The sequence below is a fragment of the Dermacentor andersoni genome, chromosome 6, assembly GCF_023375885.2.
Source record: "Dermacentor andersoni chromosome 6, qqDerAnde1_hic_scaffold, whole genome shotgun sequence".
In the NCBI taxonomy this organism is placed as follows: Eukaryota; Metazoa; Arthropoda; class Arachnida; order Ixodida; family Ixodidae; genus Dermacentor; species Dermacentor andersoni.
Window position 1 is genome coordinate 78,261,735 of NC_092819.1, and position 14,812 is coordinate 78,276,546.

At 43.8% G+C, this 14,812-nt stretch overlaps 2 protein-coding genes across 2 annotated transcripts in view; one reads left to right on the top strand and one right to left on the bottom strand.

Moving 5' to 3' along the window:
* spel1 (DNA mismatch repair protein spel1) overlaps positions 1 to 1,625 on the bottom strand; it is a 104,767-nt gene extending 103,142 nt beyond the window's left edge. Inside the window, exon 1 of the mRNA XM_055066407.1 lies at positions 1,430 to 1,625. Within this exon, the coding sequence (XP_054922382.1) occupies positions 1,430 to 1,463 (34 nt within the window). The 5' untranslated portion in view covers positions 1,464 to 1,625. The remainder of the gene's footprint in view (positions 1 to 1,429) is intronic.
* Positions 1,626 to 1,802: 177 nt separating this feature from the next.
* On the top strand, positions 1,803 to 13,870 carry mRpS31 (mitochondrial ribosomal protein S31). Its single transcript, XM_050171180.3, has 8 exons — positions 1,803 to 1,902; positions 2,060 to 2,270; positions 2,706 to 2,803; positions 5,330 to 5,512; positions 6,267 to 6,485; positions 7,205 to 7,278; positions 8,305 to 8,451; positions 13,324 to 13,870. The coding sequence occupies exons 1-8, from the start codon at positions 1,850 to 1,852 to the stop codon at positions 13,611 to 13,613; spliced, it is 1,275 nt and encodes a 424-aa protein (XP_050027137.1). The 5' UTR covers positions 1,803 to 1,849; the 3' UTR covers positions 13,614 to 13,870.
* The last annotated feature ends 942 nt before the right edge of the window (positions 13,871 to 14,812 follow it).

Genomic DNA, 14,812 nt, shown 5'->3' on the forward strand with positions numbered 1-14,812 from the left:
TATTCTGCCAATAATTAAAGGCATACCTCAGGGTAGTGTTTTGGAGGTCCTTCTGTTTAATACCTAAGTGAACAATACTCCTAACATTAACGAGCTGGCAATGCATATCGCACAGACAAAACTAGTCTTAACTTCTCATAACCTCATGATTCTGGTTAACACTGCAAATGATACACAATCAACATTGGCAGCACAGGATCTAATTTTTGGCTGAAAATTAATTAGTTACAAACTATACTGCCCTGCCTTTCTGATCAAAGGCAAAGAGTGAGTGAAATTCCCTACCCATTTACTTGTTATAATTTTATCAAATATGTCGGTAGTTTCAATTCACTCATATTGTGTCCACATCCACAAAGACACGAGATGCCCACATGATTTCTCTGTTTCCCCTTTGTCAAGCTTTCGAAATATGTCGCCACGAGCACAGTCTGTCTGTAAAGCTAAAAGGGAACTTGTATCATGCCTTCTTTTTTATAACTGCTTTTTTGGCTTGGAGAATAATATAACAAGCTGTTGCAACCTTCATAAACTCTCAGGCCTCTAAGATGCCACATATTGTAGCAAATGTTTCAAGAAAGGCTTTACTTCCACCAGCTTTTCTAGAAACAGTGCAAACCATAGAATGCATCTGTGATGGGCGCTTGCTTTTCTTTTCTATTTCCTGTGGTGACAGTGACAAAGGTACGTTTCCTATTCTTTAAGCCCAGAGCCCAGCAACTTATTTTGTTGTAAGTACTGTGGCGTCCATACTTGGTTTATTGCATTGCTTCTAGCCAGAAGCGTTAACACTTTTAGATAACGAGCGAAAAAACTCGTAAAAGAAATGTAATTTTTGTCAAGCGCTCAACTCTTCGTAAAACTGGCCTATTGAAGATGGAGCGAAAGGAAAATTTTAATTTTAACGGACAGTCATTGTTGGGAGTGTTGCGTAGTCATAGTAATCACTGGACTCAAAGCAGAACACGGTCGGGCCCATTGCGCAGAACACACCAGGGCAGTAAAAAACACGAACGTCCTTGAAGTCAAATATTGATCGATTTCATGGCAGTAAGGTCACGGCAAGTAGGGCAGGACCCAAAGACCAAGCATCTATTCGTGCCATGCATTTCTCCCCCGGGATTTTCTGTCGCGTTTAACTTCATTTGCGTGTAACGTACCTAACGCGTGAAATTTCAGCGTTTCTCCCCAGAGACCGCTTACAAGGCACGAAGAAGTTACGCATTGTCAAAGACACCGGGTAAAGCGTTTTACCGCGTATTCTGATCATGTCTCGTGTTCCTTGGGGGATTAAAGTTAATCAGCACCGCACCACAAGAAACAAGCACCGCACGCTCACGCGCGCGCGGTGACCGCCTCTGGAGCGCTAGCCGCGCGCATTCCTGTCGCTCGTGCGGATTACGCGCGCGAGGGCGTCACGTTTACGTACCCGCGATGTCAACATTTGGCAGCAGCTCTGCCATTGCGAGGACGCTTCTTGGGTTGCTTCAGAATATGCTAAAAACAAAAGCTGTTTCCACAAAGTGCTACAAGCTGCTGCCCTTTTGACAGCGGTCGCCGCATGTATTATGACAACAAACAAAACCACACATTTGACAAAGCACGTGCGATCCGGCGCGCCGTTATGACCAGTGTTGCTAACCCTTCCGCGGAGACCTGTGAGCGCGTGAAGGAATTTAGGCGTAAACAATTTGTTGCTCACAGTTATCAAACATTTTATGTTTCAAAGTAAACTTAAGCGTGGTAACTTTATAGGCTTGAAGAATCAAACTAATGGTGTAACCAAGTTATAGTGTCTTTCTTTTTTTCTGTGACAGACACGAGTGGCACTGCAGTTCTGGTACAAAATATGGCGGCTTCCATGTGTTGTTCGCGCATTGCTTCTAGCCAGAGGTATCAGAGGTGCGCAAGTTTTTTGAAGTTACGTAACTCGCATTCTTGCTTTTGCAAAGCCATCAAGCAAGGATGGGTGTCAATTCCCGCTTAATGATTCTCTAGCGACAACTGTATTTATCTCTACACGGTGTGGTTTACCCAAGTGCTACACGTCTTTTCGCAGAGCCATGCTCGCCAGTGTGCGGTGCGCTCTGCGTCCTCGTACGAGACCGTGCCGGTGGGGCCCGCATTTTGCCAGACCCTTCTGCTCGTCCAGTGGCCAGAGCTCCGACAAGCTGGTAGGCAACAGCGAGCATCAAGCCAAGGACGAGCAGCCAACCGATCAGAAGAAAGCGGCACTAGACAAACTTTCGGCTCTGCTCTCCGACATGAAGGTCAGAGCACATGCGTAGGCACTGCACGAAACTTTGACGAAGAGCCGCCAAACGCTATTCACCAGAAAGCGTCACATCTAGCCCTTGCTTCGTGTTTTCTTTTCCTGGCTGCGCTCTTCGACACTCGGAGTGTGCTACTCAGTTATTCTTCAGCTATGCTAACCGAAACTAAGAATCGCAAGTGTTTTGTTCAGCAAGTAACGGTCACGTTAACCCTGCTAAAATAATTTCGTAGCGCTTTTAACTGATGCAAACCCACAAATCTTCAGCTTTTCATTCTACCTTTCCTTCAGATTCTGCTTCTGATTCTAACCACAAACAATTTTGCAGACTGCACCGTTAGCAACAAGTAGTGCCTGTTATAACCATGTATATCCTCCAATAAATTTTAAGCTCTGGCAGCATTATGACGAAATGGTTTGTCCTCCTTTGCAGATTGAATCCATTGCAAGCACAGATCCCAGCAGCATATCTTTCAAACTGGCCAAACCAGGGCTCCCTAAGAAGCCCGCACTGAAAGAAGAGGCAGAAAGGTGAGCCTTTCTTGCCCAGCTATAGTAGTAGTATGCAGAGGGTGGTTTCAATCTGTGTGTTACCACTGCTGGTGCATCATGAAATTGGCTGTGTCAGCACTCTCCAAAAATATGTCTTCAATTACATATAATCATTTAACTGGCGAAACTAAAAGGCCTTCAAACCAACAGATGATGTGCAAAATTGTGTAAATACTGCTGCCTTAAAAAGTGCCTTAAAAAGCGTAGCTGCTTTGAAAAGCGTAGTTTTTGCCAGAAACTGTCATCCACAGGCTACATTGTGCTGCGTTTTTGCCAAATCACATAATAACATAACAATGACATAACGTCAATGGAACGTCAAAGGCAGTGTGCCGACGAGGGCATGGCAAAAGTGTAATGACAATTCTGAAATTATGGTGATGGTATAACGATGGCAGCTTGAGTACAATGGGATAATGATGATTGTATAAGAGCAATGCCAAGACAACGACAGCATGCCGACAGTAATATGGCGAAGCTGGAGGATGATGTTGACACAAGCACAACGGCATGACTACAACAGTATGACAGGATGCATGACAGCGACTCTGACGATGATGTAGTGTCGAAGATGGCATGATGACCGTGGCATAATTAAGAGTGAATGACAACATGATTACGACAGAATTACGATGAAGCAACTATGTCGGTGGAACAACAACAGCAAAGGTGGTATGACTACGATGACAAGACAGCAATGAAAGGGCGTGTCTGAAGAGGTAACGATAGTACGACATTGACATGGCAGCGGGTAAGTGGCCAGATAGGCTCAAAATGTCTGAAGTAGGCAAATAATGCTATTCACATTAAAATATACTCAATGTAAAACAATCTGAACAACAGTGAATGAAGTAAACCAGCTGCATAATGACATACTGACATCGAGAGTGAACGTCCTCTTCTCTACCTTCTAGCTCATTATACTGAAACACTATGCACATATTATTCAAATGTGCAGCACAGGTCTAATAGGAAGCATTTCAAGATGTGTGCAAGATGCTTTTACTATACAGTCAATTCCGACAGTGCTTTTGCTTTTGATGCAAAATTTTGGTGTGCACACACACACAGTGCCTGAATGGGATATTAATGTCAGGGGCTGGTTGCTAGTAATGGTATTACCATTAAGTTTTCTTAAACCCCATTAAGACATGTAACCCAGTCAGTCAGCAGTAGCTGACCTGGTGACAATGGTATGACGGCTGGTACTTTGTTGACACAGGATTGAATTCTGGGTAGGTACAAAATGGGTTTTCTCTTCTGCCAAGGTCTCCAACCGACATGACATGGTGATTATATGATACTTGCAGTAGGTACCATGACTGCCCAATCCACCACCTTTATGAGTGTGATCCCTTTCAGTTTATATATTCACAAATAAATTTTTTTACGATTACCTAATACAAACGGTACTGTTTAGAACACAATGTTTACTTTGCCCCTTTTCTCACAACTCATTGATAGCAATGCCTACCACTCCTTTTTTTTTTCTTTTTCTTCTTATGTGGTTCACATATGTGCCAGATGCGTAGAAAGCAACAAAGGAGTGGGGACAGGATGGGAGGGGTCACTAACAATTGCTTTTTCCCTGTTTGCTGGAAGATTGTAGTGGCGTGCATGTGTGAGCAAGCTTTTGCTTTGGAGTAATTCATTGTAATGAACAATTGCCCAATGGCGGGTATCTATAGGGTTTCGCGCTGTCTGTGATGTCATTGACTGTGGCAAAAAAGAGGGGGCCTCGAAAGCCACAAGAGAGAGCAAGCAATCTGTTATTAGAAATTGTGGGCACCCTGCTGCATGCAACAGAATATTCGGCTCGCTTGTTCTTGGCAGCATTGTCTACAGATCAAAAACGTTTTCTTAACATGTTCAGAATGTGTTTTAGTGCCAATTTAAGCGCATATCGTTAGGTGATTGACTGTTAATTATAACAAGAGGGAAACTGATAAATAGCCAATACGCGGTATTACCAAGATGATACTCATTAGCAGCACATGAAAATGGAAGTCATTGCATACTTAGCAATACAAGTGCAATTGACAACATGTCGGCAATTAAGGAACATGATTTATTTGCTAATGTCAGCTGATGGTTGCTCTAAAGAAGTGCCACTGTATATATAACATAGCAAAGCACTGACTAAATTTCTATGCTCTACTGTAACAATAAAACTGGAAAATACAAACCTGGTTGTTTGTTTGATTGATTGATTAATGGCAGTTCTTCTGCCACCATTCAGTAACGTAATTGGTTTTCTCTTGAGTCTATACTGACTAACTTGTCGAGGATTCTGCTTTTTGGTTTGTTTGTTTGTTTGCTGGCTTGTTTGCAAGCTGATTGAACCTTTTTTGTTAGCATCAGTACAATCCATTTGGCTGAAACAAGGTGTCAAATTTACTCTGCTCAAAGCAAGGTTCTCAATATAGTGAACATGTTTTTTGATTCCAAGCTGTATAGCATAAAGAAGTTCTAGTCTAATGTACTGATGGATGATTTGTTGTCCAGGACTAGGGGCTTGGGCAAGGCAGTTGTGCAGGCTGCCAGAGATGTGGCTGCCAGCCTCGGTAGCAGTGAGGAGCAAAAGGAGCAGACCGAGTCAGAGCTGCTGGCACAACTCCGGTTGCATGCGCAAGAGAGACAAGGCAACGAGCATGTTGCTCCGGACAAGGACAACAATGCCACCCTCAGGTGGGTGTAGCCTCCTTTGTGTGATCTAATGTGAACTGTGTATAATGTAACACGAAAAGTTGGGCACGTTGTAAACTTAACATTATTGGATGTTTCCAACACTTTTTAAGGGAGATAAGAACAGGAACAGGACGATTAAAAATCAGTGTTTCTTTTGCCCTGTTCCCTTCCTCTTTTTTCCTAAAAGCATTCGAAATATGGAGTAATATTCGATAACGAACTGTGTAAGCTGCAAATCAGACAGACAAAAGGTAACATGTGACACACAGACGCATCATGTTATGGCTCCGAACAAGCCAGAATTCCGCAGGAAGATGATGACTTGAACGGAGCAACAGTGGTCAAAGAAGGGATGTTGCTGGACACTGCTTTCATTGGCAGTGTTAAAATAGCTCACTCTCCCCTGCGCCGTATGAGGGTGGAAGATTAGCGGGCACAGGTGGGGATAGTGAGCTGCATAAATTCTGCCAAGAAAAGCAGTTGCTGCCCCAACAAATACAAGTCCCCTTGAAACACTGGCTCTAGCAACATCCTTTGCTCAACCACTTGATCACTTCATGTTAGGCCATAATTCATAAATCTTTCAAGTGATTCCTTTCAAAGAGTATTTTGAATACTTGCATAACAAAGCAACCCATGCTTGTGGCTCAAATCATGTGTGAGTGACTTGCATGATGATGGGAGAGTAACAAATTCACACTTAGCAAGTTTTAAGAGGTATGCTGTCCTCTCCTACACCCTTTGTTGCATGCAGTGACCTCTTTGTCGGCATGAAGATCGAGCGCAAGAAGGCCAAGCAGCAGGGAAAGCAGGAGGGCAGTGCCTATGCACGCCGAGATCGGAGCCGTGGAGACCGTGAGCTTGGCACAGTGCAGAGTGAGTTCTTGCCGGGCACAATCGATGCACTGACAGAGCAAGTCAACAAGGACGCAAAGGCCGCTGCTCGACGACAGGTCGCAGACAAGCAACATCGGTGAGCTGCAGATCTGTGATGACCCATGCTAATAAGTGAAGCAAAAAATTTTTTTAAATATGTGTTGCTGGAGGGGACTACTAGTATGTTCATACTTGCAGGTTTTAAAAAGCGTGCACTTTAAGAAGCATTCAAAAGAAAGACAGTCACTGTGCTGTAACTAGGCTTCATTGTTATATTGAAATATGGCTGTAAAGTTCTTTATTTCTTATTAATGGTGCAGTCTGCACGCTTTCCCTAATTTTCTATATATGTGTTGTCTGCTCCAAATAAACATTACATACGAGGAGCGCTTATTGCATGTCTGTTTTTCTTTTGTTCATGTTTAAAGTATGTACTTGTTGAAACCTGCTAGGAAAATTGCAAGGAGTGTGCCAATATGGGCCGCCTGACACATGCTAGGATTAGAATGAACCATGCACAAGATGGGATGAGCTGACTGTGAAATCTGTTCCCTTTCACTAGGGCTAGCTCAGGTGAAGTTTCAAGTGTAGTGTGTCCTGTTTAGTGCAATTTGTCCCCACTTAGGTAAAAAATATAGAACAATCTATCCTGGAAAGAGAGACTTCATCTCACATCATTCAGCTGTATATCCACAGTTAGCTTAAACACAATTAAGTTAACCCCAGTTAGTGCACCTGTTTATCAGCGACAAAAATGTCTTGTCTTCATGGTACTAGCTGCTTTTCTTCTTTTATTTCTCTTGCACCACTGCACAGCATCGAGGAGAAGCTGGAACTTGACGTCGACAGACGGCTTGGCATCTTCTCAAAGGACATTGAAGAGAACACAGGTACTTCAGGCTTTCATTGAACACTCTCCACTGTTTAATCACTAAGCTTGTCTCACCTGAAAAAAAGCAGCCCATCTTGTAAAACAAAAGGTGGTTTGAGGACTGGAATATTCTTTCAGCATTATTCTTGCACTGTGGCATTCTTCTTGTACCAGTAAATGCCTGATGCAAGCTTGTTGCATTGCATTCTTCTGTTTAGTAAGCTAGCCAAGTTCACAAAAGAGTATCGTGACATTTTGAGGTCAATCCGGACTCTTCTTCAGGTGACGACCATCAAGCGGTCAGAGACCATGGCTTTAAGCATACTACATTTTTTTTTTTTCTTTAAGCCTTGTCGGAAAGGCCCTGGATACACATGTTTGGTGTAATATATTCTGAAAAAAATGTTTGATGGTCCCAGTTGTGTTTTCAATGGAGCACTATTCAGAGAAGAGCTTTCGCGTAGAATGAGGTAGCTTTGGCATCAATCACATGAGTGCTATCCGAGTTCATGTGATGGTTGCTTATTTCACAGTGCTGTATTGCTTGTTCAGTTTATTCTTCATTCAACATGCAGTTGACTCTCTTTAAGATGGACATAAAAGGACCTTGAAAATGTGTTCGTCCTAACAAGAGTTCACTGAATGAGCACGAATCAGCAAATGTCTGCAAGCCATTCAGCTTATTAGAGAATCAGTCTTAAGATAGTTTATCTTCAAGGAAGTCTGCTGTACAGTCAGTTGTTTTGTTAGAATGCTGCATGTAGCTTGTGATACCCACAAGTCTTTCTTGTGCTGCCAGAGCTTTTGATGACAATCTTTGTCTTGCTGAAATACTATGTGGCCAGGCACTTTGCCCAAGGCGACTTTAAGCTTTGCCAAATAAGGCAGATCTTTGTCGAAGACGCTTTCAAGAAATTGCATGTGCATTTTAGCAGCTGTGAGACTTCATTCAACAGATGGCAAGGACCAAAGTATCTATAGCTTGTACAGCAACAGCATGCACATGGCCAGCATGTTCCATCATCCACCTTGCAAACACATGCAGATGTACCACAGCTAAAGACATGGGAGACACTGCAAAAGCGCGAGCTGCAGCTGTTGGTGGCACCTCCACCCAAGAATGCTTACGAGGAGATGATCCTCTGGACGGAGCAGGGCAAGCTGTGGAAGTTCCCTATTGACAACGAAGTAGGTCAGTGAACCTTTGGCTTGTACTGTTGCAGTTTCCTGCCATTTCTCAGGAGCATGGCTGCGAAGGTGAAGCATTTTGTTGATCTCATAAGACAAGTCTGATTGCAGGAGTTTATGGAAAGAGATGGTACTGCTGTTATTGTGTGAGTTTTGGAGACGGCATACGCAGTGCTTCCCCTGCAGTTTTCCAGTACTAGAAGCGTTATTTAGCATTCAAGCATTCAAGCGGCAACTTCATGTTGCCGCTTGAATGTGGCAGGTGCAGCTAGGCAGGGGAGTGACAGAGAACCTACGAAATTCCTTGGGTGAGCCCATGCTTATGGAAGAAACAAAGCTAAGCTGTGGCACAGCAGTGCCAGCAAAATTGAATGAAGTTGCTGGAAATCAGCTCATTGTCTATTGTGCATCATCACAGGTTCTGTAGCAACCGTTGTAAATGCACCAGTTCTAGAAAATGTACTGTAACTCTTCATTTTATTATTTACCTAACTTATTTTAAATATTGTGAACTTTGTTCTTTCATTGCTTCTATTCGTTTTCAAGCTGATTGCAAACATTAATCTTTTTCTGATTGCACATATGGTCTTGCTTCCGTTCCTGGTTTTTTCTTCTTTTTTTTTTTTCACGGCAGAATGTCTGCATGTTTGACAGACATTTAGTATCGATGGCTGTTGACTTTCTCAGTGCATTAAATTTCTGTTAATGTGACTCCGACTAATTTGGTATTTCAGTTAATTCGATCCCAACCGAGGGTTCCAGCTGGTGCCCATACATTTCTATGGCCTAAACATGCGTTAGTTCGATCTCAATATTGACTTTCACTAGATAATTCTAACGTGACTGGTCAACTCTGCCGCAGTACCCTGAAGCATATGAAACTTATTGCGGTGAAGCATACCAACAATAGAAAGGAGCCACTGTCACGGGACATAATACGCGTTTATTATTTATACAAGGGCGCATGCACAGTCTCAGGTCACAGTCCGAGCACCTAGACGCCTAATAAGCATACCAGCAGCCATTCAGAGCTGTTTCTGACATTGCTGTGGCAATTTAAGTCCTGATTTCGCACACCATGCGTCTCTCGTATATAAGAGTGTTAACCCATTCCTTAAGTATACGCACACGCCGTGCCGCGAGAAGCTGAGAAAAATAGTTTGTCTTTTCGAAAAGCTAGCAAAAAGGAATTGCATTAAGATGGAAAAATTCAAAAAGTCGAGAGGATGTTTAGGGCAAACAAAAGAGCAGGGGTCTAGCTAAAACCCTGAAAGCCTGCAAATAAACTGATTAGGTGTCTCGGTGCTTGTACTGTGGCCTGAAACGGTGCATGTGCGCGTGTAAATTAGGGAACACGTGCTGTATCCCATACAATGACACTTTCCCCCTCTTTGTATTTGTCGCCGCATAACACGGCTGTATTGCAGCGAAGCTAACTTTGAAGGCACTACTGTCAAGCAGTTTACGTTTTACAGCATAAGCTGTTTTGGGCTCAATCCAATAGCCGTTTCAGTTGGCCGCTGCAGCTATCGCCAGGAATGAAAAAAAAAATGTACCCAGCTTCCGCCAGGATCGAGCCTTGGATCTCAGTGCAGGAGTCGGCTACTCTACTAGTGTGCCACACCAGCGCTTGCGAGCTGTTGTCGAAACATGCCATAAACACGCGTCCCAGCGCGCGAAGGGTCACGCGATTAAAGCCCCTAGATCTTCTCAAAGTAGCGAAAGGCTTTGATTGCACCATCGTGCTACCCGATTGGACAATAACTTAGCGCGCCTCCTGGTGTGGTCCAAGAGCAGCTAGCAGACGACGCGCGCCTGGCGCGCATGGTTCACAGTTTTCAAACAGAGCGTATGTTTGCGATCGGCCAGATCTGCCAGTGATGATAGCTGGTATCTTTCCGCAAAGGGAAGCGAAGGTACGGCTCTGATGGGGACGCTGAACTGGTGCGCATGTTCGCGCCTGGCCATTTTATTTTTATTTTTATTTTACTGTCGTTCGGCTTGGCAAATTCACCCGTATCCTGCACCGCACCCATGTCATTGCTGGCCGTTCGGCCAACACGTCGACGTGGCGTGTGATAAGATCAGAATGGAATCAAAGAAGAGAACCAGGCTCTTTTCTGTTTGTTCACCGAAAAGGAAAGCAGCAATATGTTAACTAATGGATTAAGCTGTTAAATCGCTCAGCTGCATAATGTAACGTGGTGCATCAGGTGCACGCATTCTGGATCTTTTTCACTTCGAGCAAACCAGGAGGCGCTGCAGGCAGTTGGCGCTACTTTTATAAGGTCCAGGCAGGCACGTACCCAAGATTTTTTTTCAGCGGTGGGGGAGGGGGGGGGGGGGGCAACCAAGATAACTTTTCTATGCAAATGAGGGGGAGGACACCTTTACTAGCACGAATGTGAGTAATGCCCGCCATTTGTTATGAAGATGCATAAACCCGCAAAAGAGAAATGAAATAAGGTGCATCTCACAGGTACACCTGTGAGATACATCTCTCCTTTACTTGGCAAACAAGGAACCACGTCACATGGGCTCGCGCAGGAAGAACACGGCCAAGAACAAGTAAGCAAGCAAAAGTGTAAAATAAATGTTACTATAGTGCAGTTGGCAGCCAAGGCACACGGACCATGCAGGGTTGTGTTACTCCACCAGCCAATCACATAAGCAAGAAAATCGTCGTCATGCGGCCTTTTCAAAATGGCATCATACTTGATACCTCCGGAGCGTCCGCTGTTCTTGAAACTTTTCATCGGCAGAAGCAGTGAGGTGTGCAATACTACACGCAGACAAAATGTGTGGAGTCTGAGAATTTCACTCTTCAAGTCTGCGGTACAGTTCATTTCACTGCTAAACCCGTTTTACTCATGAAACTACACTGCCAACTGAAGTGAAACTTGACAATAAATAGCTGCAGCAAAGCAAACATTTTATTTCAGTCCAATAAAGAATTAGGCTTTTGCCATTCCACTATAACAGGCGAGGGAAAACGTATAAAATTACGCGCTTTATATTTTTAGTTACCGTCATATTGAGGTAACAGGAAAAGTTTGAAGTACGAATTATTTGCAGTGTCGCGGAGGAACAGTGGCTGGCAGTTATGAGGGCGTGGGCGGGGCTTCACTGCACACTTAAGTTGTATTTTACTGTAGTAGCGTATCTTTAATTAGTTCTGGAAGAATTATAGAGAAATATATATTTGCGGAACAATCACAGGCTCTTCTGGATCCCTCGTTTACTGCTCTACCAAGTGCCAAAACCGACTCGTATTGTTATTTGGGAAGTTGCGTAACGATACGTGGCCACCAGTCCCGTACAACCGCATAGAGCACAGGACGCTGTGATTCTACGAGATGTACTGTGCCCACCACGGAAGGTTAGAAAAAGACCCACATAGGCACAATAGAGAAGTGCCTACACGGGGCAGCTTGACAGATAACGTTAAAAGCGCCATTCTCCCCTGCCGGCAGCATTTTCTCTACTTCGTTTTTAAATAAAGAGATTTTTATCCATAAATATTTTCACAAACAACGGTTAAATTTGTTAATTTTCACTTTCCCTTCCTATTTGGCTGTTGCCTTGGCTCTCTCCCTTATTAGATCGCTTAATTTCTCAACTCATTGCGACTCTTGTTTCCAGTTGCCAATATTGCACGATAAGTACTGTACAATTAGGGGAAAACTAGACAAGGTAACGGTGACAGTCATATTGCTTATGGGTTTAAGAGGAAGCTTTAGCTCGGGCTTAACTCCGACGCAGCCTATTCAAATACATGTAAAAGACAAAAAAGCTTTTCTGAGATATCCCTGGACTGATTTTAATGAAATTTGTTTCATTTTAGAGAGAAATTTAAATTCTAGTGACTGTTGGAAGCGGAATTTCGATTTAGGGCATGTGTTTTGTGAAAAGAATTTTGAAAAATTCGAAAGTTTGAAAAAGACGCACTAAGTTTATAAGGTCATCCAAACCAAACCAGTCGAGATGGGCTGACCAAAGAAGATACTTTCTCCTGAAGAAGAAGCCGAGCGAATGTGAAAGAGGAAGGAAGCCACTTGTGAGTGTAAGGCGTAAGCGGGAAGAATCTGAATATAAGGATAATACTGCCGAAGCTAAGCGCCGGAAGATGGGTGACGATTCCGAGTTGCGGGCCAGGCAAGCAGAAGCAAAATGGCAATACGATGCCACGCATCGGCATGAACGACGTCAAGCAGCTCTGCTACAAAGAGCGTCCGATCCTGGCTTGCGCGTCATGGAGAACTTCAAGCGAAGAGAGAGGATGGCTATTTCTGGTGTGGACTTAGGTGGGCAAAAGAACTGCAAACAGCTCTGCTGTTTCATCAGTCTTTGCGACGTTAAGTCTGTGATGCTGGCCCAATTTTTTACCTCAATAGTTTGCCGTGGAGGTCTTACACGAGTAAATATTGTATTTGGTTTACTACAGTAGACTTCCATTAATTTCCTTTTGGCTAATTTCATTTTTTGGTCAATTTTCTCCCGACCAAAGGTGCTTTCTGGCGCCCATACTTTTCTATGAGCCAGAGCTAGGGTGAAAAAGGGTACTAAATAAATGACTTAACTGTTCCCAACCAGGATTCAACCTTGGGACTGCATCGTGTGAGCCATTCACAGAGTTGTCTTCGTTGTGCTGTAATCATGGTGCCATTGTCATAGGCAGCTTGCCACTGTCCTCTCTCTCCGTTAACGTCATCATCCCTGTTTTCAAGCTAGCTACCCCTGTTTTGAGCGATACTCTTCTTTCAAATGGTGCTCTGCATTTTGCTGAGACTAACATTGTTCATAGTGTTGTTATTTCGCATGCAAATAGAAGTGATAGACAAAGGTCTAACCATAAGCCTCCTCACAAATGCTGCAGGTCTGGATGAGGAGGCACAAATGAGCTTCGAAGAGCACGTCTTCCTGGAGGATCAGATCAAGGACTTTCCAGAGAGGGGCCCCATCCGCCACTTCATGGAGCTGGTGTTGGTGGGCTTGTCCAAGAATCCACACATTTCTGTCCAGCGCAAGCACGAGCACATAGAGTGGTTCCGCCAGTACTTCCGTGCCAAAGCCGATGTGCTGCGCGCTTCAGGAGCACTACCAGAGGATGGCGAGTTCTTCTACTTGGGCCAGGACGAACAGCGCAGCAGCATCGAGGCCAGCTGAACAGCAATCGTAGAGGGACGTGATATCAATGCTAGGGTGCGCATGCCAATAGCTGTTCATATGCACGGAATGCAGGACTATCATGACAATTGTGCAGAATAAATTTGGAGCATTCAGTGCAATATTGGCAGGTGTGGACTACACACCACATAGTGGTCATGCTGAAATTATGGTCAAAAATCATTTCGCGTAACTTTTGTTTGAAGTGAAAGACACTTGGAATGCACTTTGTAAATAAATATGCTGTGTGCATTGCCCGTCTCTATTGCTGTGATGCAGTGCTGAAGTGTATTAGGAAAACAGTCCGATATGATTGTCTCTAACTCTGTGAGTGAGGCCACGCCTCCTAGTCATTGTTAAGAGAGAGCAGGAGCAATCACTTGAGGCCATGTGCGCGGTGTCAATGCTTGCCACTCTGCTCGTTTTAGTCGAATGTAAGTTCATGTTCACAAACACCTAGCTAATTCACCCGTCTACAGTTACTACATAAGATATGGCCCCGTGTGTAGGCAGTGGTTGCTGGTAAACATGTTGGAATCTCTCTTTCATAGCCCTAGAGACGGCAGTGGCCATTCTTGAAAAGGTGGGCTCTCAAAACTAATACTCGGTTAATGATGCTTCTCCCAAGGGGTTTATTCTGCTAAAACACCAAGATGATGGATTGGTGGTCATTCCTCACTGCTGACATTAATAAAACCAATTTGTTCCCCAAATATTTGTTTGTAACAAAATCTGCATCTACCACTCTATTCTTCAAGCATAGCAATTTTTGAACAAACCATTTTGTAGCGAAGACTAACTGCTTGTCAACCAGGCGCATCTTCTTGTGTATTAACTACAACTAAGTGCAGGACAGCCTCTTGTGAAGTCAGTGAAGTATTTGGCTGTAGCCTATGATTGTTCCCTCAGCTGGCTTGGCCATATTGACCACATAGCTAAACAAGAGTGGAGCTGTTGGCATGCTATGTAAGCTATGCAACAGTCGGTTGGGGATGCAGGGACACCCACTTCTAATAATATAAAGGTATGTGCTGCCCATTTTAGAATTTGGACGTGTACTATTTTCTGGTGTGCCGGCTTATAAATCACACCCTTCTGTTCTACTTGAGCAGAAAGCGCTGCGATTTTGCTGCAGATTACCGAAATTAGTTGCTAATATGTAACATATTGCATCGAGTAGTTAGGTTGCCCTCAATATT